The sequence below is a fragment of the Papio anubis genome, chromosome 13 (genome assembly GCF_008728515.1).
Source record: "Papio anubis isolate 15944 chromosome 13, Panubis1.0, whole genome shotgun sequence".
NCBI classification, from domain to species: Eukaryota; Metazoa; Chordata; class Mammalia; order Primates; family Cercopithecidae; genus Papio; species Papio anubis.
In genome coordinates this window covers 36,201,979-36,229,116 of record NC_044988.1, presented here as the reverse complement: position 1 = coordinate 36,229,116, position 27,138 = coordinate 36,201,979, and the positions used below count along the sequence as shown (strand labels likewise).

The 27,138-nt window shown below is 41.8% G+C and overlaps 1 protein-coding gene across 8 annotated transcripts in view; it reads right to left on the bottom strand.

Annotated features, from left to right (window-relative positions):
- The window catches only part of KDM4C (lysine demethylase 4C), a 425,827-nt gene that overhangs the window by 10,087 nt on the left and 388,602 nt on the right, over positions 1–27,138 (bottom strand). For all 8 annotated transcript variants that reach the window (XR_004177866.1, XR_004177865.1, XM_009188789.4 and 5 more), the window contains one exon: positions 232–351. Coding sequence is in view for 6 of the 8 variants with exons in the window: in XM_009188789.4 (XP_009187053.1) it covers positions 232–351 (120 nt within the window). In the remaining 2 variants the exon portion in view is untranslated. The remainder of the gene's footprint in view (positions 1–231; positions 352–27,138) is intronic.

Below are 27,138 nucleotides of genomic sequence, written 5' to 3'. Positions count from 1 at the left end.
TACAATTAAATCATTCATCAAATGTTGTTAAGAGTTTCCCAGTGTCCAACTTGGTAATAAAACTCCAGGGTTTCGATCTGGGTCATTACACATTGAATCTTTGCCTCCTGCATAAAATAAGAGGTGCCCGAAATTGATGTGACTTATTGATCAGCAGCACACTTGAGATACTATCTCCTTCTGACTTATCATGTCAATCTCAGCAAGCATCACAGAGAAGGAAAAACCCACCTGGTACATGTGGGCAATGTTTGATCCAAAATATTTTGCTCCATAGAGTTTGCCATCGGGCCACTTGACTTGGACGACTTCTCCCTCGGCAGGTGGGCCCAGCTTCAGACAGTCTCGGCTCTGCAGAATAAACAGAGACAGGCTTTTCAAGAGGAGTGCCTAAGTGACTGCATTTAGAACTTAGCAAATGATGAACTCCTGGCAATTAAAAGGAGTTATTGCCTCTGTGTTTTATGGATTATGATCTCGCATGGGTGTTCAGGGGAAGAGATATGAGCCAAAGGAGTATTTAAAGATTCAGCCTACACCATAAAGTTGCAAAGGAGCCACCATAATCCAAGCAGAAAAAAACAGCAGCATTTACATTTGCTATTTGAAAAAGAATTGTTCAGGGGGTAACTAAAATATGCATAGAAACCGCTTTAGTGGAGGAATAGACCAGCTAATGATTTATAACACCTGACATTTATATAGCATTTTGCAGTTAACAAAATGCTTCAGCATACATCTCATGTGATCTTATAATCAACCCATGACATAGAAAGAGATTATTAATTATCCCCGCTTTAGTGACAAGGAAACTGAGACTCCTGTGAGGATCCTTTAAGTTGCCAGGATCTCTGGAGAAGTGAAGCTGAATGGGAGAATAAAAGACACCCAGCTGACAGTGGAGCAGGGGAGAAATGGCGTGCAATTGAAGCGGGCAGCACTTGCCAATGCAGCAGGGAAGGGAAAACAGGAGCACCTGCAGCATGGCGGGTGAAGCTCGGTGGGTGTGTCCTGTTTAGCACACCCCTTCTAAAGACCCCCTGGACCTCCCTACATAAATGTGCTTCTGCCAGCATCTCCTGTTAATTGACTAGCCCACCTTTTTCTGCAGGTAATCATGGTGGCACCCATAACCAGAATCTTTTCATTTCAGATCTTCTGTTTCACACTGCCACCTCCCAAGGCAGTAATTCAGAACAAACTCCCCGAGTGATTAATCCTGAAAGGTGCTTTTATTTTATTTTATTTTATTTATTTTATTTTATTTTTAAGGCATGGGAGGGGGACAGGGAAGATAGTAAAACATTTAACCATTTGCTCACACCTAGTTTGCAAACTTTTAAATTTGTATGTATTGAGTAGGACACTATACAATTTTAATACAAGGGAATTAAATACTTGACTATGGTAATTTTTAATTTCTTTTGCACATTTAGCAATTCATGATTTGCTAATACTGGTATTTTACTGATGAGGACAATCTGAATGACTGAAATGCACACTTGACCAATCAAGCTATAAATGCAGACTGGGCACATTCTGTGGTTTAAATGAGAGGCATACACAGGAAATATTTAGTTGTTTATGACTGGAAATCTACCATGTATTATTTCTTATTACTAACAGAAATTGTGCCTTATAAAGGAGTGGCCATTTGATTGCTGGGTTAGGAGTATACATGGAAGGCCCAGCTGTTCATTTTTCTACCTGCAGGCTATGCTTCCATTAGAGCTACAGCAAAGAAAAAAATAGCTTGCTCAGAGGCTCTACAGAACTGACAATATGCATCTAACGTAGTCAAATGAAAGTAAGTCTTTTGTTGGCCTTCACAATACTTGACCTCAGGACATGCGGAATTGAAAGGGTAGGCTGTAGAGATGTATTCAATGTATGCCCGTGGGGTTACCACCTCTCTTTCCATTTCCCTTCCCAAGATTTATGTGGTACCAAGAACACTGGAAGGTATAGCTTCTGAGTACAAACTGATTACATGTGTCAGTCTCCGAGGTTAGAGAGTCGCATCAGCTCTGGATTCCTATGAGCTGAAGCCCAGGTGCTGGGGTAAGCGTGGCGGCAGGAGGTGGCATATGCTTTTCCCGCTGCTAACGCTTTCTCCCATGTGGAGGGATCTCCACTCAGATAATACATCTGGCTCATCTTCACCCCCTGTTAACCTTTGACAAGAGGATTGGTTATGACTTACTTTTATTTTTGAATTCTGAAGGAGACTGTATTTCCCCAACTATGTGTCATGGTACCCTGGAGTGCCACAGCAAACTCACGGGGACCCTGTAGAATACGTTCAAGGGAAGCACGGTGACACTTATGAGGCACCCAGCTTACTAATACTGGTGAGTTATTTGGACCTAATTTACTTAACACATAGAACTGTTAGGCATTTCTTTTGACTGAGAGGCAAAGCATGCTGAGGTACTAAGGGTGCTGCAAGCCAAGAAAGTTTGGTGACCTCTAGCTCAGCACCTTCCCTTTCTCTCTGGAGCCATCATGCAGACAGAGAACCTGCACTCTGCTCTGCTCTTTCCACAGAGAGGAGCCTGCACCTTCCTGCACCGCCCATCACTAGGTAAGCCTGTCTAATTCCAGGGTCCATATTTGAAACCTGTTTGCCCACAGATATAAGCCGCACTCCTCAATATCTGCTTTATTACTCATAAAGGTAATACGTTACACCTCCAAATCCTGACTCCTCTGTCTCACTTTTCCTCAGGCAGGGTGAGACATGCTATTTATTGGGTCCTTCTCGAATCCCCACAGAGGCAGGTCAAAGCCTCAGGAAATTCAGGAGGCTGTACCCTGCACTTTCTTACCCACACAAACAACTTTCAAGCAGGAGAGTTATGGCCTCACTTTCTTTATCATTTAGGTCCTTAATTTTACAGATTTGCCCTTCAGCAGAACTTTATTCACCTTTAAAATAAAATCCCTCAAAATAAATCCCAACCTGCAATTTTAGGTATCATATCACCAAGGAGAGGTAAGGGACATAGAAACGCGGACTAGACAAGCATAAACTGCATTCGAGCAGTTTAATCTTAAAAACATAGTTTTATTAACAAACTGAATGGATGAACTTTACTAAGTGACAATTCTTTTTCAAAAAGGCTTTTGGAAACAATACCTGGGATACTTTGGTATCTTTTATTACTAATTGTAAACTAACCTTTTACTCACAGGAAATCTTAATTTAGCATTGGAAGTGCCTGACCTCAACTAACTCCTTACTGCTCAGCCTCCTCCTAATGTTGCTCGGTATCAGCCACAAAGATTAAATTCATAATCTTTCATGCCAAACTCAAGAAGACACTTCAGTTTGCTTTCTCAATCTTCTTGCTTTCAAAACTCTTTTTCTTTATTTATAGAAGAAAAATAACAAACCAACTTTGTAACAAGTTAAGTTATTCTGTGCTTCCCCCACCTTCAAAACCAGGGGGCACGATTCTCATCCATAACAGCTCCTTTCTCATCCTTCACCAGGTCATTCAGCTGGAAGGACATATATTTTGATGAGCATATAACTTTATTTAGTATGTAAAATTTATTATTTACTCCCTAGCTACTTTCCAAAAGAAGTTAAGGTAGCTTGGAGTAAAACATAAAACCACTTATTTCTGTAACATCTACTTTCATCATAAAGAAATAGTGTCAATTCATCAGCTGTTTCACATTTTGAGTTTGCCAGCAACTTCCTATGACTACGTGGGATATAAATTTAAACAAGAATGAGACTAGAAGCATGTGGGCTGATGAAAAGAAGTTGAAAGGTTTGATATTTAGGCTTCTCTGATTCTCTCCAAAGTAGAAGCTGGTGGGTGTCCCCAAAATTGTTTCCATCACTAATTCAAAACCGATTTACTGACCACCTACTGTGTGTGAGACACTAGGAGCCAATAAAGCCCAGTGGCCCAAGCCAGAGACAGACAGAGGGCATTGCACCCACACGTGAGGCCTGTCACACTAAACTCCACAGTTCTGGGGGGGTGGGGGTCTCCAGGGTCCTTGTAAGGGGGGAGATCTATGAGGGCTTCAGAGTAGAACTTTGATTTTATTTACAAATTAGGTTTCTGAGTAAGATTTCATTTGGGGTAAAAAAGTTTCTTTTAAAAATAAAAGGTCTGGAAGATGGCCAAATAGGAACAGCTCCGGTCTACAGCTCCCAGTGTGATTGACGCAAAAGACGAGTGATTTTTGCAACTGAGATACCTGGTTCATCTCACTGGGACTGGTTAGACAGTGGGTGCAGCCCATGGAGGGCGAGGTGAAGCAGGGCAGGGCATCGCCTCACCCAGGAAGTGCAAGGGGTCGGAGGATTTCCAATTCCTAGTCAAGGGAAGCCGTGACAGACTGTTCTTGGAAAAACAGGACACTCGTGCCCAAATACTGCACTTTTCTCAAGGTCTTAGCAACCAGCAGACAAGGAGTTTCTCTCCCATGCCTGGTTTGGTGAGTCCCATGCCCACAGAGCCTTGCTCACTGCTAACGCAGCAGTCTGAGACCAAAGTGTGAGGTGGCAGCCTGGCTCGGGGAGAGGCGTCTGCTGTTGCTGAGGCTTGAGTAGGTAAACAAAGCAGCTGGGAAGCTTGAACTGGGCGGAGCCCACTGCAGCTCAAAAGGGTCCACTGCCTCTAGACTCCACCTCTGTGGGCAGAGCATAGCTGAACAAAAGGCAGCAGACAACTTCTGCAGACAAACTTCCCTGTCTGACAGCTCTGAAGATAGGAGTGGTTCTCCCAGCATGGCGTATGAGCTCTGAGGAAGGGCAGACTGCCTCCTCAAGTGGTCCCTGATCCCTGTGTAGCCTAACTGGGAGACAACCCCCAGTAGGGGTAGACAGACACCTCATATAGGCGGCTCCCCATCAGGGACAAAGCTCCAGAGGAAGGATCAAGCAGCAATATTTGCTGTTCTGCCTCCGCTGGTGATACCCAGGCAAACAGGGTCTGGAGTGGACCTACGGCAAACTCCAACAGACCTGCAGCTGAGGGAGCTGACTGTTAAAAGGAAAAGTAACAAACAGAATGGAATAGCATCAACGTCAACAAAAAAGACATCTACACCAAAACCCCATCTGTAGGTCACCATCATCAATGACCAAAGGTAGATAAAAATGGGGAGACACCAGAGCAGAAAAGCTGAAAATTCTAAAAATCAGAGTGCCTCTTCTCCAAAGGATCACAGCTCTTCGCAAGCAATGGAACAAAGCTGGATGGAGAATGACTTTGACGAACTGACAGAAGAGGCTTCAGAAGGTGGGTAATAACGAACTTCTCCAAGGTAAAAGAGCATGTTCAAATGCATCGCAAGGAAGCTAAAAACCTTGAAGAAAGGTTAGACGAATGGCTAACTAGAATAAACAGTGTAGAGAAGAGCTTAAATGACCTGTGGAGCTGAAAGCCATAGCACGAGAACTTAGTGATGCATGCACAAGCTTCAATAGCCAATTCAATCAAGTGGAAGAAAGGGCATCAGTGATTGAAGATCAAATTAATGAAATAAAGTGAGAAGTTTAGACAAAAAAGAACAAAAAGAAACAAACAAAACCTCCAAGAAATATGGGACTATGTGAAAAGACCAAATCTATGTTTGACTGGTGTACCTGAAAGTGATGGGGAGAATGGAACCAAGTTGGGAAACACTCTTCAGGATATTATCCAGGAGAACTTCCCCAACCTAGAAAGGCAGGCCAACATTCGAATTCAGGAAAAACAGAGACCACCACAAAGATACTCCTCAAGAAGAGCAACCCCAAGACACATAATTGTCAGATTTACCAAGGTTGAAATGAAGGAAAAAGTGTTAAGGGCAGCCAGAGAGAAAGGTCGGGTTACCCACAAAGGGAAGCCCATCATACTAACTAGTGGATCTCCCAGCAAAAACCCTACAGGCCCGAAGACAGTGGGGGCCAATATTCAACATTCTTAAAGAAAAGAATTTTCAACCCAGAATTTCATAGCCAGCCAAACCAAGCTTCATAAGTGAAGGAGAGATAAAATCCTTTACAGACAAGCAAATGTTGAGAGATTTTGTCACCACCAGGCCTGCCTTACAAGAGCTCCTGAAGCAAGCAGTAAACATGGAAAGGAAAAACCGGTACCAGCCACTGCAAAAACATGCCAAATTGTAAAGACCATCGATGCTAGGAAGAAACTGCATCAATTAACAGGCAAAATAACCAGCGAACATCATAATGATAGGATCAAATTCACACATAACATTAACCTTAAATGTAAATGGGCTAGATGCCCCAATTAAGAGAGACAGACTGGCAAACTGGATAAAGAGTCAAGACCCATCAGTGTGCAAATTCAGGAGACCCATCTCATGTGCAAAGACACACATAGGCTCAAAATAAAGGGATGGAGGAAGATTTACCAAACAAATGGAAAGCAAAAAAAAGCAGGGGTTGCAATCCTGGACTCTGATAAAACAGACTTTAAACCAACAAAGATCAAAAGAGACAAAGAAGGCCATTACATAATGGTAAAGGGATCAATTCAACAAGAAAAGCTAACTATCCTAAATATATATGCACCCAATACAGAAGCACCCAGATTCATAAAGTAAGTCCTTAGAGACCTACAAGGAGACTGAGACTCCCACACAATAATAATGGGAGACTTCAACACCCCACTGTCAATATTAGAAAGATCAATGAGACAGAAGGTTAACAAGGATATCCAGGACTTGAACTCAGCTCTGCACCAAGCAAACCTAATAGACATCTATAGAACTCTCCACCCCAAATCAACAGAATATAAATTCTTCTCAGCACATTGCACTTACTCTAAAATTGACCACATAATTGGAAGTAAAGCACTCCTCAGCAAACGTAAATGAACAGCAATCACAACAAACTGTCTCTCAGATCACAGTGCAATCAAATTAGAACTCAGGATTAAGAAGCTCACTCAAAACTGCACAACTGCATGGAAACTGAACAACCTGCTCCTGAATGACTACCGGGTACATAACAAAATGAAGGCAGAAATAAACACGTTCTTTGAAACCAACAAGAACAAAGACAACATACCAGAATTTCTGGGACACATTTAAGCAGTGTGTAGAGGGAAATTTATAGCACTAAATGCCCACAAGAGAAAGCTGGAAAGATCTAAAATCGACACCATAACATCACAATTAAAAGAACTAGATAAGCAAGAGCAAACACATTCAAAAGCTAGCAGAAGGCAAGAAATAACTAAGACCAGAGAGAACTGAAAGAGATGGAGACAAAAAAAAAAAAAAAAAAAATCAATGAATCCAGGACCTGGTTTTTCAAAAAGATCAACAAAATTGATAGACCGCTAGCAAGACTAATAAAGAAGAAAAGAGAGAAGAATCAAATAGATGCAATAAAAAATGATAAAGGGGATATCACCACCGATCCTACAGAAATACAAACTACCATCAGAGAATACTATAAACACCTCTATGCAAATAAACTAGAAAATCTAGAAGAAATGGATAAATACCTGGAAACAAACGCCCTCCCAAGACTAGACCACGAAGAAGCTGAATCTCTGAATAGGCCAATAACAGGCTCTGACATTGAGGCAATAATTAATAGCCTACCAACCAAGAAAAGTCCAGGACCAGACGGATTCACACCTGAATTCTACCAGAGGTACAAAGAGGAGCTGGTACCATTCCTTCTGAAACTATTCCCATCAATAGAAAAAGAGGGAATCCTCCCTAAGTCATTTTATGAGGCCAGCATCATGCTGATACCAAAGCCCGGCAGAGACACAACAAAAAAAGAGAATTTTAGACCAATATCCGTGATGAATATTGATGCAAAAATCCTCAATAAAATTTTGGAAAACCGACTCCAGCAGCACATCAAAAAGTTTACCCACCATGATCAAGTCGGCTTCATCCCTGGGATGCAAGGCTGGTTCAACATATGCAAATCAATAAATGTAATCCATCATATAAACAGAACCAATGACAAAAACCACATGATTATCTCAATAGGTGCAGAAAAGGCCTTTGACAAAATTCAACGCCTTTCATGCTAAAAACTCTCAATAATCTAGGTGTCAATGGAACATAACTCAAAATAATAAGAGCTATTTATGACAAACCCACAGCTAATATGATACTGAAGGGGCAAAAACTGGAAGCATTCCCTTTGAAAACTGGTACAAGACAGGGATGCCCTCTCTCACCACTCCTTTTCAACATAGTGTTGGAAGTTCTGGCCAGGGCAATCAGGCAGGAGAAAGAAATAACAGGTATTCAATTAGGAAAAGAGGAAGTCAAATTGTCCCTCTTTGCAGATGACATAGTTGTATATTTAGAAAACCCCATCATCTCAGCCCAAAATCTCCTTAAGCTGATAAGCAACTTCAGCAAAGTCTCAGGATACAAAATCAATGTGCAAAAATCACAAGCATTCCTATACACCAAGAATAGACAAATAGCCAAATAATGAGTGAACTCCCATTCACAATTGCTACAAATAGAATAAAATACCTAGGAATCCAACTTACAAGGGATGTGAAGGACCTCTTCAAGGAGAACTGCAAACCACTGCTCAGTGAAATTAAAGAGGACACAAACAAATGGAAGAACATTCCATGATCATGGATAGGAAGAATCAATATTATGCAAGAGGCCATTATGCCCAAGGTAATTTACAGATTCAATGCCATCCTCATCTTTCTTCACAGAATTGGAAGAAACTACTTTAAAGTTCATATGGAACCACAAAAGAGCCCGCATTGCCAAGACAACCCTAAGTCAAAAGAACAAAGCTAGAGGCATCACACTACCTGACTTCAAACTATACTACAAGGCTACAGTAACCAAAACAGCATGGTACTGGTACCAAAACAGAGATATAGACCAATGGAACAAAACAGAGGCCTCAGAAATCACACCACCCATCTACAACCATCTGATCTTTGACAAACCTGACAAAAACAAGAAATGGGGAAAGGATTCCCTATTTAATAAATGGTGCTGGGAAAACTGGCTAGCCATATGTAGAAAGCTGAAACTGGATCCCTTCCTTACACCTTATACAATAATTAATTCAAGATGGATTAAAGACTTAAATGTTAGACCTAAAACCATAAAAACCCTAGAAGAAAATCTAGGCAATACCATTCAGGACATAGGCATGGGCAAGGACTTTATGACTAAAACATCAAAAGCAATGGCAACAAAAGCCAGAATTGACAAATGGGATCTAATTAAACTAAAGAGCTTCTGCATAGCAAAAGGAACTGCCATTAGAGTGCACAGGCAACCTACAGAATGGGAGAAAATTTTTGCAATCTACTCATCTGACAAAGGGCTAATATCCAGAATCTACAAAGAACTCAAATTTACAAGAAAAAAACAACCCCAGCAAAAAGTGGGCAAGGGATATGAAGAGACACTTCTCAAAAGAAGACATTTTTGCAGCCACAGACAAATGAAAAAATGCTCATCACTGGCCATCAGAGAAATGCAAATCAAAACCACGAGATACCATCTCATGCCAGTAAGAATGATGATCATTAAAAAGTCAGGAACAACAGGTGCTGGAGAGGATGTGGAGAAATAGGAATGCTTTTACACTGTTGGTGGGAGTGTAAATTAGTTCAACCACTGTGGAAGGCAGTATGGTAATTCCTAAAGGATCTAGAACTAGAAATACCATTTGACCCAGTAATCCCATTACTGGGTATATACCCAAAGGATTATAAATCACGCTACTACAAAGACACATGCACACATATGTTTATTGCCGCAGTATTCACAATAGCAAAGGCTTGGAACCAACCCAAATGTCCATCAATGATAGACTGGATTAAGAAAATGTGGCACAGATACACCATGGAATACTATGCAGTCATTAAAAAGGATGAGCTCATGTCCTTTGCTGGGACATGGATGCAGCTGGAAACCATCATTCTGAGCAAAGTATCACAAGGACAGAAAACCAAACACCGCATGTTCTCACTCATAGGTGGGAACTGAACAATAAGAACACATGGACACACAGCGGGGACCATCACACACCGGGGCCTGTTGGGGGGTGGGGGGCTGAGGGAGGGATAGCATTAGGAGAAATACCTAATGTAAATGACGAGTTGATGGGTGCAGCAAACCAACATGGCACATGTATACCTATGTAACAAACCTGCACGTTGTGCACATGTACCCTAGAACATAAAGTATAATTTGAAAAAAATAAAATAAATAAAAGATCTGAAAAAAATTAAGTATATCAAAAGGTCTAAAAATGAAGGGATGTAGTTTGTGGAATGCAACAGCTTTAGTGGTCTGCCCTCCCTCTTACAGGTCTCCAGCTGGTTCACATATCCTTGGGTTCAGCACCAGGCACCAGGCACTACAGCACAGCTTCTCAAAGTGTGTTCCCAACCCTGGGGCACACATTAAAAATGAGAATTCCAGGTATCCCCAAAGCTCTCTCTGACTTGGGCAACTTCTTTTAAGCAATCTAGAATTTAAGGTCGATTATAGAAAAGGATGTAAAATGCTAAAGAGGTTTTCCCTAATGCAGTTTACTTAGTATGTTATTGGAGTAAGTAAACACCTTTGCTGGAAAATTATATGCATTAAACCCTTGATAAATGCATTTTTCTCAGTTGCTGTCTAGACTCTTTGAAGCAGTTCGTCTTCACCTAACATAAATAGCTGTTTACCATTTGCTGTACTGCCTCCAGGGATGTGTAAACTTGCCTGAAATCTACCAGAGCCTTGTTCACAAGGACACTGGTGTCTGGAGCTGTCAGTAAGCCCGCAGCTACAGTACTAAATAGATGATGTGAAAATTAAAGACAGAAATCATAATCACGGTGAAGAGTGGCCTTTTGGCTATGATCAGTTACTTCAAGGACCTATACTTGCTCCACCAACTAAAAGGAAAAATTCATCTGCCAGTCTGATTACCTGAATTCTGAAGTCACTAAGTTCTTGGAACTCTTATGAGACCCTTCTAAAGGGACCCCTAGAAGCTGCTGTCCTCAAATGTTGTCTTAGCCCTATCCCCACCCCCATTACTACTCCTTACGTGTATAAACCACAGAGCAGGCAGCCCCATCTGTGAGCAGAGTTGCATCAGATGAAGATGTGGCACATGTGCTCCCAGTAGTTAATCGGCATAGAGTTTGGCTCCTCTGGCAGTCCCCCTTGGGGAGAATGCTTAGGTGACCTGGGGCGAAATGCCAACAGCTGCTAGCATTTCCACAGATAATCACCTGCTCATTACTGGACCCTGGCAGGGATTAACAAGACTGACAGCCATGTAAGAATCATAGTGACTATCTGTCATCTGTTCAGCTGCCCAGCTTTGGAACCCCCTTCTCCCCACAGTCTAATGGGGACTGAGCTGGCCTGACATCATAGTTGCTGAACACTGCCAGACACTTCCTTCCCCAGCTTCTCTCACAGCAAAGACAGCTACAGAGGCCTGGCCAGTGGGCTATACCAGCCCAGGATTTAGAATCTGTGATCAGAGATGCAGGAAAACAAGTAGAAGGGAGAATTTCTCAGACAGCAGTGACAGCAGCAGCAGCAGCAGCACTCACAGGCCTATGGCAGAGGCTAGGTCCAGTCTCACCACATAAGGGGAGGCAGTGTGTCCTTCCTGGATGGCGTCTGTGGCCTGGTCTTGCCCATAGCTGCAGCTAAACAGCCTCCTTTTTGTTCTTGCCTGTTTTCTGACCTTTGTTCTTCTGCATTCCTGGAGATTCTGGAAGTTCCCCAATAACCTTTCACTAAATTTCTGTACAGCCGAAATCAAGGTCAGTTTCTGTTGGTTGCCATTAACGATCCTGATAAGCAACCGCTAGTTTGCATGATGGCAGATCCCTCCTCTCACAGAGTGGAAAGAAACCTCTCACTTAACAAGGGTGTATAAAACTGGAGGACTTCCCACACCATGCAAAGGCCCAGCTGCAAAACCATCCTCCTCAAAAAGAAGGGGGCATATTGATGGAAGCACCTACCTGTTCACAAGGATTGGTCCTAGATGACTGGCAGCAGTCTCCAAGTTTTCAATATCCCCCAGTATAAGGACATGCCCTCTCTGAGGATATCCACAAGAATGTATTCCAGACAATAAAGTCACCAAGCACCTGAAGAATGCCCAGCTCTTAGCAATGGCCTCTCACAGGGGCTACTCTGATGGGGATACACCACTTTGGACTGCTTGTTAAACATGTCATAAGCACCCTTCATGTAGAGATTAGCAAAGAATGAAAACACTTAAAAGTTATTTTTAAGGCCTGGCATGCTGGCTCATGCTTGTAATCCCAGCACTTTGGGAGGCCAAGGCGGAAGGATTACTTGAGCTCAGGAATTCAAGACCAGCCTGGGCAACATAGCGAGACTCCGTCTCTATAAAACAAACAAGAAGAAAAAGTATTTTTATGAATAATTCTGAGCTTCTATATATTCACTAGGGAGAAATTGTAAAATCTCTTAAAGATATAAAAAAATTTTTAAACCTCGTATGTCTATCACAAGTGATCACTGTCACCACATTTGGAGTTTTTTTCCCTATACTTCTAATTTTTAAAAATAATTAAAAGAATTTTTCTCTGTGCTCTTTTCTTTAAGAATTAGGACATCCTACACAAGCACAATCTTTCCCCTGCAGAGGTCCAGTCTTTATTTTCTTTCATGTTAGAGCACAGCTGATCTGTCTCTAAAGCCATTTGTCATGAGCTCAGAACTGCAGTTTGTGCCATGTTCCTTCGCTTCCTTTCACAGCATTTTGGGGTGGAGGCCCTTTCTTTTTTATTGGGGTAAAATATTCATAACATTAAATTTACCATTTTAACCACATTCAATTGTACATTTCAATGGCATTAAGTTCATAGTGTTGTGAAATCACCACCACTCTCCCTCTTCAGAACTTTTTATCTTCCCAAACAGAAACTCTGCACTCATTAAACACTAACTCCCCACTATCTCTGCCATCAGCCCCTGGCAACCATTATTCTACTTTCTGTCTCTGAGAATTTGACTATTCTGGGTACCTCATCTCAGCGAAATCCTACAGAATTTCTTTCGTGGACATTTATAATATACCTTGATATTTGCCACCTATGATTACGTCACGAGCATTTTCTTAGCTATTAATTATCTTTTAAAAAGTCCATTTTACTTGCCAAATATATGCAACAGTATAGATGCACCACAATTAATTTAGCCACTCTTCTATTAAATATTTGGGTTATTGCAATTTTCCCCTATCATATACAATGCTATTGTATATTTTTCATAAATCTTTGTCTGAATTACTGATTCTATTCTTAGAACAGACTCTTAGAACAAGAGTTACTTGGTAAAAAGGCATATAAACTATTCATAAACTTCATTTCATCAGCTTTGAAAAATTCAACATCAGACTCATTTCTCTAGTGCAGTAAATAAATCTAATGTTAACCACCAGAGAAATTTCTGATTCAGCTGGTTCAAGCTAAATGCCCTTCCAGGCAATCTTGCGCTCAGCAGGGTGGGAACTGCTGTTCTAGGAGGTTATCTCGCAGCCTAAACTATACATTCTGTGTATAACGAAAGAACCAATTCTATGCCCCTTTTTCTGACTGCACCTTTTTCAGAGTGAGAGCTTTCTAACACGCTTACAAGAAAATCTGGAATGCTTCCACCCTGAGGTATCTGTATCTAAGTGTGTTCTGTGCTGGTTCTAGACCCCTGTAATGTCAGGCTCTAGGTTAATCGATTCAAGTCAAGCTGCTTCTATACTGATACTAATCATTCAGGGAAACTCCAAGTCTACTGTCCACTTTCCCTTTTTAGTAGTTTTGACACAGGGTCTCACTCCTGTTGCCCAGGCTGGAGTGATTGCAGTGGCATTATCACAGCTCACTACAGCCTTGGCTTTCTGGGCTCAGGTGATTCTTCTACCTCAGCCTCCCAAATAGCTGAGAATACGGGTGGGTGCCACCATGCTTGGCTAATTTTTTTTTTTAAGTAAAGATGAGGTTTTGCTATGTTGCCCAGCTTCGGCCTCCCAAAGTGCTGGGATTACAGGTGTGAGCCACCACGCCTGGCCTTGTTTGTTTCTAAAGGACACACACACCCCCTTTCTTAACTGCAAGATGCTGTGGTGGTCCCTTAAGCTGAAATGAAGCCCATCTTGCTTCCTCAAGCAGCCAATTTTTTTTTCCACCAGCCACACTTGGCCAATGTCCTCACACACAACTTTTACCTATCTTCTAAAAGATAGGTCTGTTATTTTCACAGAAATAACAGTACTAACACTTAGCACTGTGTTAGTGAATTCCTGAAAGCCAACTAGTTTTTTGTTGTTGTTGCTTTTTGTAGAGACAAGGTCTCACTATGTTGGCAAGGCTGGTCTTGAACTCCTACCCTCAAAAGGTCCTCCTGCTTCAGCCTCCCAAAGTGTTGAGATCACAGGTGTGAGCCACAGTGCCTGGCCCACTGCTTTGTCAGTATGCACTTCCCTCCAGTGATGAGCCTAAAGTGGACACAACACTTGGTTAAGGTACTGAGGTCCCAGAGATGGAAGTTGTTTTGTTATTCTGGAAGTTATTATAGCATTAAGCCTCAGAGGTATATTTTCCAAAGCAGCCACATCTTTGTGATATTAGAAATAGGTGAGATTTTGGCAAGCAAAAACTTTAAAAGGCCTAGAAAGTACAAAATTAGGCAGCTGTTTTAGAAATTATTTTTCTGGTTCCTTTGAAGTGAGGAAGCATAACAAAAGCCAATAACTAGAAACAGGGGTGACGCTGGGGGGGTTGACCACACCCAAAAGGGCCTGCGGGGTAGGGACCAGGAAAGCAATGTGGGCACGAGAGCAGCAGTTCTAACCCGCTGATAAGAGGTTCTCTGCATTCCTGCCTTCTCCTTCCCTTGCAGTGTGTCCTCTGGGCCAGGGACTGAGCTCAGCACTGAGAAAACAGAGACAAAAAAGACCCAGCCCTCTCAGAGACATTTCTCTCAAAGGATTCAGATCCAGCTGGGGACTCAAATACACACATGAATATCTGCAATACAAGGCTGTGTGTGACTGTAGGTAGTTAGGCAAAGAGGTGGGAACTCTGTGTCTGTGACCCGCCCTCCCAGGACATCAACTGTGGTCAGGACTTTCTTCTTAAGATTAACCAAAGTTCCTCATGCTGCTTCCTCCACATTAAGCCACCTGCACAAACTGAGCTAATTACAGACACCTCTCTCAAGACAGGTTGTGGTGAGAGCAATAATGCAGGCCTTAAAGACAGACGCGAAAGGGAGAAGCCAGCAGGCGGCTCCTGCGGCACCCTGTGGGGACCACTGTTTGGGGTTCTAGCATTGTCAACCTGATTTTGTCTGGGCTCGCATAGCTGGTCAGCCTATCCCACTGACTACGCTGAGTGGTGTGGCCAAACAGGAGACAGAGTTGTAGCCCTGACCCCTTCCTCTCCCTCTCAAGAGTATTCTGGAAGGATCCCACTTGTGGTCTCAGGGCTGTGCCCCACCATCCCAGGAGCCCAAACAGAAAATCTTCCAAGTTCAACTCCTGAAAGGTCCAAATATAAAAACTACTTAAATAAGGAATTTATGCATTTAAAGCTTTTCTGCCACCGTGTTCCCCTTGTGCAGACACTGATATCCACAGCAGAAGCTGCTTGTGGTACATCTGGTCCAGCCACAGCCTCGCATGGAGCTGGCACCTGGAGCTGCCACCCCCCCACAACAGCTGGCATGCCTTGCTGTAGTGCAGTGGCCAGGCCCCATGCTCACTTGCTCACACACAACCTCGCCGCTCCAAGCCAGGCTTGCCCGTGGCAGGTGTGGGATCCGGGCCGGTAGCATGAGCCGAGTGCAGCCTGCTGGGCTGAGTGGACGGAATAAGCCTAGCGGGCATGAGCAAAACTCAAGCAGAGGGGCCACCAGCCACAGAGGTTTCTGGCTGGCACAGCAACATCCTAAGGCTCCTGTGACATTATTTATCTCCAATTTACAGATAAGGTAACTGGTGTTAACTCCCTTGCCTGGTTGCACAGCTAATTAGCAAAGCAAGGAGCACCCTGGGTCTGTCTGCCACACATGTGGCTCTTCCTACCTGGGTGAGACAGCCAACATCAGCCCTGATGACCGCCCCGAGGCTCACTGCGTCCAGGACTGCAACTTCTCACCCCCAAACACAGGGGAAAAAGCTCCACCTATATAGGAAAGATTTTCTCCCCTTTTTTATTGTTGTTGGCAGGGACTAAAATGTATGAGGGGAATAAAATATTTTACTACGTCAATAAAAATTTATGTTGCAAAATGGAGAAAGACAGGCTTGGGGTGAATTTCTCTGTAGTGGTTTCTAAAAATACATGTCAGTTCCAAAAGCTAAAAAAAGAAAGATGAAAGGAAAGCTAAGGATAGGCATGCAGGGGAGAGAAGGCTGCCCTGTGTTTATATGTCCAGTTTTCCAAGGCTCTGACTCTGCTCTGCAGTGTCTGTTCGACTTCTGGGAGCATGGCTTGACCTACGCAGGACGCTTCACACTGAAGTGATGCATGTACTGCTTCCAAGATCTGAGGCCAGGCTGCTCACAAAGAAAACCCGTTACTGTGCATAAGCTACTCAACCACCTTATGTCCTGGTTTTCTCATTAATAAACCTTATGTCCTGGTTTTCTCAGTAATAAAATGGAGATATTAATGCAATCTTGCAGGGAGAATGAGAGAAGAGAACAGAAAAGCAAAACCCAATTCCTGGCAGCTAGTGAACACTGAGTGAACCACATCTGGATTTAATTCCCATCAACAGGAATATATCTAGAGGACAGCGAGGAGACAAAACCCTTGGGAGGCCACCTTTGGGATTAAAAATAGTGAAGAAAACACTGAGAAGCCAAGAACCCAGACTATGAGAGAAAGGAGGCTGCAATAGAACACAGAACTACAGAGGACAATCACATGTGTTATCCTAATTGGAATCTAAAACAGTCTGGTAGGGTAGGCAGGCAAGTGTCAACATCACCCAGCATTGGTAAGAAGAGCAACTTGCCTGAGGCCACAGGGCTAATAAGTAGATGGGTGGGGCTATCACTCACTCACCTGGGAATTTTCAAGCATCTCATGTTTTAGGGAACAAAGGAATGAGTCGTGAGTTAAACAGATGTAGTTTTTTACTTCATGAAAACTTTGCTTCATTGGAAAATGCAGGCATTAACTTAAAAAAAATAATAAAGTATAAGAACTCCTACATAAGGAATAACGGTATAAAGCAGAAGTATTTAACAGATTATTAGTAACTATATGGTTCCTACATTCCAGAGAGCTTCAAGATGCCACAAGAGCTAGAGATTGAAAACGTAATTTTGACAAAATCTGAAAAGATCTAGATAAGGAAAATTAGAGAAAAAGAGTAAGGATATAAGTAGTTCTCAGAAGGGTTAAGATCTGTTTAAAAAAAACTTTTTCTGATTATAAAAATAAAACACATTCATACGGAAACTATAAGAAGGTGATAAAGTTGAAAATCATAATCACCTATGATTATACTCTCCAAAGATAATCAGTAACATTTTGATGTATTTCCTTTGAGGATTTTTCCCTTGCATATTTATATTTTTATACATAATTGGGATCTTACTGTATATACAATTTTGAGCCTGATTTTTCCATTTATTATATTGCATCATTAAATATCCTTTGAAAACATGATTTTAATAGCCGCATAAATAGTTCATTTAACCTTCCTCCTGGCTGCACTGGTAAGTGTTCAACGTCCAGATCGAAGGAACAAAGAGCTGTCATGCTTGCACTAGCCAGACTGTGTTTGGGGCACTGTGTTCCCACACCTGAGAGCAACATCTCGAGTGGGACATTGTCCAAGAAAATTTCATCCTCAGAGCGTCCTGGAGGAAAAGCATTCACAAACCACTTTTTGGTCATCAAATCATTTGTTCCTGCCTCAGGACTGAGAAATGAGGACTGTTTTGTTTGGATTTGAGAAGACTTAGCAGGCACTTGAGACCTCTCTACAAACATGTTAAGAAACTTAAGTGAAAGAGAGAGTGTGTTGATTCAGTTTTGCCCTAGAGATCGAGAACTAGGAAGGCTCTTGGATGTTCCGAAGAGGCAGCAGTTAGACTTCACAGAAAGAAGCTCTTGCTTCTTAACAACTGGAGCCAAAATTGAGAGTGAGCTCCTGTCATGTGCAGCATTCCAGAATGGATCTGAAAACTGCTCACCAGAGGCATGGCAGAGGAGATGTCCAGCTGTGGGCGGGAGTTCTCGAGGAGGTGGGGGAAAGATGGAGCACAGCAGAGTAGGGGTAAGAATGAGCAGTTAAGGGATGAGGTGGGAGGGGAGTGCGACCCCCATCAGCCTGTCTCACCTACGCAGCACCCCTGAACTGAGACACAGTGACTCAGAACTTCTAGCCATTCAATGGCCTGTCCAAGTCTCACTAGAAGTATGGACAAGGCTGAGACTATGGTTTCTAAATTCTCAAGTCCCATTCTAGTGATCCTCCTCCTTCACCAAAGCACAGGGAAAATGCAAAACGATGGCAGGAAAAAATCAAACGCAGACCCGTAGTTAGCTTTCTCCCCAGCCACCCTCTGGCCACGCACCTTTAACTCTATAATGTCAGCTTCCTCTTTGGTCAAAGGAAAGGAGCATCCTTTGAGGATCAACACCCGAGGAGGAGACCTGTTAATGCAGGACCACCTTATTCTCTCGTGGGCCCAGAGGGAGGCTGGTGTAACTCAATCAGCCAGATGACGCGCAAATGGGTGAAGCAAAATGCATAGAAAGGATGAAGGCAACAGGTGTGTGGGTCTCAGCCACTGTGGTGGGAAAAGCTTTCACAAAGCTTCTGTGGTAAAGCTACAACTGCAAAGACATCATGGTGCATAAAAATACGTCAAAGATTGCTCACTCCTGAGCTGAAACCTAAGAGTAGCTTAGCCCCCTTTGTCTCCATATGATATTCTGATACAAGTGGCATGCCAAGTCTTGCAGTGTGGACGCTGTGTGTCCACATGAACAGCATTTTCATTCTCTACCTCACCCAAGCTGACTGAGCATGTGTTCCCGTCACATTCACCACACAGGTGATGCTCCACGCCAGGAATCCGGGAAAGGGGAACAAAATGTATATGTGGATGAGTGGATGGTGGGGCCAGGGGCCACATTCTAATGCTTACAATCAGAGACGACTAGAGAACACTATGGCTGTTCTCCCCTGTGAGAATGGCAAGAGACCTGAGAGATCCCCTAGGCCAATGTCCCCAGTTGAAAGGGAAGGGCTGAACAATGAAATGACTTGCAGTCACAAGTCACCAAGAGCTGGCTATAATTTAATCTTGTGTTTCACAGCCCAGCAGTGCAAGGTTTTGAGCAAATGAGTAACACTTGGGGAGAATTTTAACTAGGGGATTAAAAAGCAGAGCCAGGTGACGACTAACCAAAGAACTTGTAAGAATATGATTTGTCAAAAAATGTCAGCTCATGGTATTCAGAAGCCGAGGCGTGGCCAGGCACAGCAGCTCACGCCTGTAATCTCTTTCACCTTGGCCTGCCAAGGTTTGAGTTTGGGAGGCCGAGGTGAGCGTACTGCTTGAGCCCAATAGTTTGAGACCAGCCTGGGCAACACAGCAAGACCTAGTCTCTCAAAAAAAAGAGGAGTAATGAGTGTACATGCACAAATGAAGTAATCCAGGATATCCTCAGAACTGGAAATGTGTTCCCGAGCACAGTAAAAAAATGTGAGCAACGCCATTCTAGAAATACTTTTCACATAGGCTACAGCTTCTCTCTCTGTGAGTTTAACATGTCCTTCCTTTTAGATTAAATGCAAATGCATAAAGTTAACCAATCATGCTCATAACACACTGTCTTATGAAGACAGGGACATGTGTAATTACTACCAGCATTTCAATAGGGACTACTGTGTCACAAATGACAGATAGCTAAGATGGTTGAGGAGTGGATAATGAATCAATCTATTTAGTCAACATTATTATGCTTAAAGGGAAGTCAGAAACTCCCCAAATGATTCTTGTGTTGTGGAAAGCCTGTCAAATCAAAATATTCTTAATGTGAAATTAAGAAGAATTTTGCTGTTTGTAGATACCCAGGCAAGGAGAATGAAAATGATATGTAGATAACACACCATTGTTAGATTTATTATCCAAACAAGAGCTTTTAATCCACCAAGGCTTAAAAACACATAAAAGGAGGGTGGTAAATTTCACTTTACTGATGCACTCACTGTGGAATGCCTGGTTCAGAATCACATCAAGGATTATGTCATGCCCTTTTTCAGATAGTTAATGAACCTTTGAAGTAAGAGCTTTTCTATTCTTTTCACACCAGATACTAGTCTTTATTTGAAGGCTGATTCTTGCTAATACCCGATTTGCTTAATGAACATTGAATAGTTGGTCAATAATATTTCAATTGTGATATGATCTTTTTCCACTCTACTAAAAAGGTTAGTTAGCATCCTCGGTTACTTTCCTTGAAACAGACACCCACTGATGTAGATTTGCATATAGAGGCAACTGGAAACCAAAACAGGCCAGTGTGGGGGCTCCCAGGGTAAGTGGGCACCTGAAAGTGGGGTCAGTATAAGCGATGCTGGAGCTGGAACAGCTGAGATTAGCTTTTATAGATTAAGCTGGGAGGGGAGGGAGTAGGACTTCAGTGATAAAACAAGCAGGTAAGGAGGTAGAGGAAGATAAAGGATAAAAGGAGATGGGCCTGCTTGCAAACCTTAAACACCATCCAATTAATAGTAACTATGACATTAACAGTACACAGGATGTAATTCCTTGCTTTTAGCATGTTAATATGATGCCAGGTGCATTCAAATTAATATCTACATTGTCTACACACACACACACACACACACACACACACACACAGACACACACACAGCCTGTATGAGCATTTTAAAAATCCTGGGAGGATATATGAGAAGCAGGTGAGATGGTGATTTCCAGATGTTGGAAGACACAGGAATGTACTTTTCATCTTAAATCTTTCTGTATTTCTTGGACTTTAGCCAGACATGGGTATGTTATGCAAAACATTGTACATCTACAATTATTAAATATTAGTTGCTAATTATTTTTATTACCACTAACCACATACATTTTGTCTACCAGTTACTCATCAATTCTTTCCCTTTAAAAGGTAAATGAATCTCAAAAATGAGAGATGTTCAAGACTCTGTAAGTCATGTAGTCCATCTTCTTCAGAAAATGATGGCTCTTCTCAGGGCAACAGAACAGATCCATCAGCCTCTACACTGGTTCGTGATGAGGGAGCCCAGGGGAGGGGAGGCAAAGCCACTGAACAGAAAGAGAAACTAGGATGGGTGTGGTGGCTCACACCTATAATCCCATCATTTTGGGAGGCCAAAGTGGGATGATTGCTTCAGGAGTTCCAGAACAGCTTGGATAGCAAAAGACTCCATCTTTACGAAAATTTTAAAAAGGAAACAGGGGGATTAAAAGTTCCAGGGTAGAGCACACAAAGCTACATGCAGGGTTGAAAGCAAAATCACAAAAATGAGTGCTGAAGAGAGCTAAGGATTAAGAGATGTTAGAATCAGCTATATAGTGAGGCCAAGTCTACATATGTGTGGTTATATGCTCAATTTATTTATTTATTTTTAAAACAGCCAAATTCAAGAGCAATAAATGCTCAACTTAAATGTTTGTGTGTCAAGATGGAAGCCCCATAAAGGGTAAATATAACTCATCGATTTTGGTGGCCATATTTTCATACTGAAGAATTTCTTGGGCAAAATGACTATTTCATCAAATGTGTGAGAGTTAGATAATGGGGTTTACGTGTGTGTAAATTCTTTTCAATATAGCCAAAATTTTCTTTTCACTATAGCCAGTTCTTTTTCACTATAGCCAAAAAAACCCACTTCATAACAAATCTCTTTGACTTCTGCTCAAGATAGTCCAACAGGGCTTCCTCCTGCTTTTAGAATAAAACCCCAACCCTGTAAGATGGCCCTCAAGGCCCCACCCAGTCTGGCCCTTTCCTTTTCCTCCAGGCTCAAGATTCACCTCCTCCAGCAGCCGCACTTGCCTTCCTTCTGCCCTGTGTTTAGTGAACTCACCTTACAGATCTTCACTCAGGTCGCACTGATCACCCATCTAAATAAGATGCTTATTTCTAGTTACATGCTCTTACTGGATCATATTCCTGTCATCCCAGGACTTCTCTCAATTTGAAGCACATCTTTTATATGTGCTGTCATATGTCACTCTCTCCCACTAGATTGTAAATTCCATGAGATCAAAAACCATTCCAATTTTACTTCTATCATTTTCCCAGAACCCAGCATGATGTATGGCATGCAGTAGGTGCTCACTATAAAAAAACTTGGGGGCACAAGGCTACCATCATGGAAGGATAAGGTATTTCTTGAGTAGAGAATCCATGTATGACCATATGCAGGTACCCAGATGTGGCTTATCAAGGCCAGCCCTGCAGGAATTCCCCATCTACTAAAAGAAGGGCCTTCATGGGGAGCATTAGCCTTCCCCATCTTTATGAGCTCCCAACTCTAAGAAGAAAGAGGACTTGAGCACCACACATACTATTTCCTCATCCTCATTAGATTTCTCCTGGAGGGAACCTACTCTTAGATACTGATTAGATTTCTGCCCTTCTAACTTCATGCAAAACAAAAATCAAAAACAAAAACAAAAAAACCCAACAACAAACAAGCAAAACAAACATAAAGCCCTGTAGAAACATAACTAGTTGTTACAGTACATAGCTAGTCAGGTATGAGCAGGGCAAGAGAGGGCTCCTCAGCCCCTGCCACATACACCAGGAGTGTAGGGTGATCATCAGGTGATGGTCAGGTTGTTAACTCTCTCTCTAAACGAATAGTTGGTCACAGCTGGCACCAGGGAACGGCAGTCTCCTAATACATGGGAAACACCTGAAACTGGTGAGCAGCGGCTTCTGGAGAAGATCTCAGGAGTGGGGAGAAGGACTGCAATGCCCCAGAAATATGTCAGCGTATAAGATCCCAAGTCAAGAGGTCAAGCCGCACACGTGGTCTCTCAAGTCGCCTGCTTGGCCCTCTTCCAAGTGTCCTTTCCTTCCTTTCATTACTGCTCTAAAGCTTTTTAATGAACTTTAGCTCCTGCTCTAAAACTTGCCTTGGTCTCTCCTTCTGCCTTATGCCCCTGAGTCAAATTATTTCTTCCGAGGCAGCAAGATTTGAGGTTGCTGAAGACTCATACAGACAACTACCACTGCTTACATAATGATATGAGATAAAGTTCCAGCATAAATAATGTAGAAAAAAGGTTTCACTAGTATTGAAATACATTTAAAAACGGTAAGGAAAATATTAAATTCATATGTAATACATAAATTATTTCATAATTCATGTAGGGAACAAAATAGGAAAAGTTATAGGGTCTAGTGTGGCCATTTGCAGCCTGGTCTAAGGTTATTGTGGGATGAGACAGTCTTCAAAATACACATATAACATTTTAGAGTCTCAATATCAATGGCACTCACATCCACATTCTTTCAATAGTTCTCTTATAGTCTGTATTTCAACATGACTTCAGGAGTTGGCTGCTTAGAACATAAGGACTAAAGCCTGGCTTGTTTTGTGCCAGTCACTTTCTTTTATGGTCAAAGAAGCTGCTTTAGATGATTAAATATTATGTGTTACTCAGGGGAAAAGAACGGTAATATAACACATAAAGCAATCATTGGGTCAGATTATTTATTTATTTATTTTTGTTTTGTTTTAAGACAGGGTCTGGTTCCTTCACCCAGGCTGGAGTGCAGTGATACAATCTCAGCTCATTGCAACCTCCACCTCCCAGGCTCAAGTGATCCTCCCACCTCAGCCTCCTGAGTACCTGGGACTAAAGATGCACGCCACCATGCCTGGCTGATTCCTGAAATTTTTTTGCAGAGATGAGTTTTTGCCATGTTGCCCAGGCTGGTATCAAACTCTGCAGCTCAAGCCACCTGCCTGCCTTGAACTCCCAAGGTGCTGGGATGACGGGTGTCAGCCACTGCACCTGACCTAGAGTATTAATTAAAGGCTAGAAAGAGTAAATATCTAGCATGTTTTAAAAACATAACCTACAAATATAACTATGCTACTGGAAGTATGCATAATTTAACTACTCCCTCCCTTTTGGCTGAGTTGTTAGGCATAAATCTACAAACGACATATTTTATTTTGTTAGAGACAGGGTTTGGCTCTGTCACCCAGGCAGGAATGCAGTGGTGTGATCATAGCTCACTGTAACCTCAAACCTCCTGGGCTTAAGGCTTCCTCCTGCCTCAGCCTCCCAAAGAGCTAGGACTACAGGTGCATGTCACCACACCTGGCTCAATTTTTTTTAACTTTTTTTTTGTAAAGAGGAGGTCTTTCTATGTTGCCCAGGCTGGTCTCAAACTCCTGAACTCAAATAATCCTCCTGCTTTGGTGCCTCAAGCTGCTAGGAAGTCAGGTGTGAGCCAAAAGAGATCTTTTTCAGGCACAGATCACACCAGCTTTAATTACTCGTGGAAAAGTCTACTTTGATCTGAAAACCATGCATGTAACATTATTCAACATATTGTACTATTATAACCTTTAGAAGAAATTAAACATTGTACAAATACAAAGTTCTATAATGGTATTGGATAAAACATCTAAGGCACAGAAGACTTTCAAATATATCCTCCATTTTATAAAGGGCAAAAAATGAGATGATACAGGGAAACTGATTAGTAGAAACACACACAACCAACAAGCATTATTGCAGGCGACAGCTTCCAAGTTTCTCACTCACTTCTTAGCATAGAACACTCTCTGTGGGAAAGATTAGAAACTGAAGGACAAAAATACACTCACTCCATTCTCTCTCTACCTTTTCTTCTATCATTCCTTTTCTCTGTTTGCCCACATATTCTGACCTCAAAATTATAATTTATTTAATAATGCAAAAGGCAAGATTTATTACTGGTTCTTTCTCACCTAATAAAATTAACTTCTTTTAAATAAGGTACAAAAAGGAAATAATAAAATAAAGGCAATGTTGCTCATCAATAAGTAGATAGCATTGACTTCTTCTGGATATATCTATCAAATAAGAATCTAAGTTCACTCTATTGCTAAAATAATTTAAATCCCATGGTGGAAAAGGAACATAAACTCTTCATTGATTTATGGGCCTCATATCTTCTGGGATGTGTCGCCAATTTATGTGCTATATCCTGGGGTGTTAGCACCTGGGGTTGGATAGAGGTGAAAGATAATGGCTTGTAAACAGGCAGCTCCCTGTTGACTACTCGCCTCAGGAAGCTCTTGCCATTCGCTATATATTTCAGAAATTGTATGCAGAAAGCTGTGCTTACAAATGCACTACAGGAAAGGTCAGCTCTGGAAAATTTCAGACATTTCTGAAACGTGCATGTAGCAACCTGATTATACCACACACAGTCATGGTATCTAGATTTGAGATAAAAATAAAATTAGAGCAAGAAACGATTTAAAAGTGTAAAACTTTGCATCATAGGCAGCTAACGTACCATTTTAAGAGTAATCGAAGGGTCAATAATGAATGGTGACAATCTGATATTATGGTGTGAACTGATAATGACATCTGACCATGTTAGTTATTAGAAGGAACAAGGGATTTTCATAATGTTTATATTTTGTATTAAATGTAAGTTGCTTCAGCCCTACCCTAACATTTAGAGATGATGTCATGGACATTCATAATTTGGTGCTGAATATTCACGGATGGGCCTGCCAAGACCACTGGCGACATTTCCCAACAGTCCTGCTCTCAGGTTGGCACAGGGACCAGCAGGTGCGCCAATGCCCTGACTCCCTCAGCCCTCTCTCATGACAGACTTCTCACTCTCATGGCAGTGAAATGGCAGGTAACGATCGATTTCACCTGAACCAGTGGTTTCAGAGTTTTTCAGGGCCAGAGATCTCCTTGTTTAAAGAAAGTTCACACACACACACACACACACACACACACACACACACATATATATATGGGGGGGGGGGGGTTCTGATTTATTTAAAAAATAAATAAATCTCACAAGAAAACTAAAACACTGAAGGCTTGAGTCTTCCCTGGAGCTGCTTGCTAGAGCACAGCCCTGCTCTGAGGGAAAAATATTCTTTACCTAGAAAGGACATGAAATTTCATGAACTCAAATTTTAAAATGCATGATCCATTAAGAAAAAGTTGACAAACTGGGCTTCATCAAAATGTGTAACTTTTGCTCTTCATACACTATTAAGAAAGTGACAAAACAAGACACGAACTAGGAGAAAGTGTTTGTAAATCAAAGATCTGATAAAGGATATGTACAGACTATTTAAAAAATTCCCACAACTCAATATAAGAAAACTCAATTAATAAAATGTAAAATATATTACTGGTTTGAATAGGCTTTTCACCATAGAAGACAGATGAATGGCTAACAAGCACTTGAAAAGATGCTCGAATCATTAGTCAATAGGGAAATATAAATTACAATAGCGTGAAATAACACTATACATCCACTACAATGGTCATTTTCCAAAAGACTGACAATACAGGTGTTGGTGAGGATGTGAAGAAACTATAACCTCAAATGTTGCTGGTGGGAAGATAAAATGGCACAGCCACTTTGGAAAACAGTTTGGCAGTTTCCTATAAAGTTGAACACACACTTACCATATATCTCAGTAATCTTACTCCTAGGTCTTTACCCAAGAGAAATGAAAACACATGTCCATACAAAGCCTTGAAAGCAAATTTTACAGCAGAATTATTTATAATAGCTCCAAACAGGAAATAATCCAAATGTCCATCAACTGGCGAATGGATAAACAAAATGTGTTATATTCATACTATAAAATGGGACATTATGCAGACGGGGAGTAAACACTGCAAAGCATCTGAAAAAGGACTTGTATCAAGAATACATAAAAAACTCTTGTAAGTCAGTAAACCAGCTGACATCTCTCTTCCTCAATGTGACTTCCTTAAACACTCTGACCCATCACAATTGCTTCTTTCCCCGAATTTACTGTCAATAAGCTTCACTGGGTTTTTTTCTTGTAAAATATTTCAGATCAGCTCCTGGTGGGGGTGAGGGAGTGTAAGTGCATTAGTGTGGAGCAACA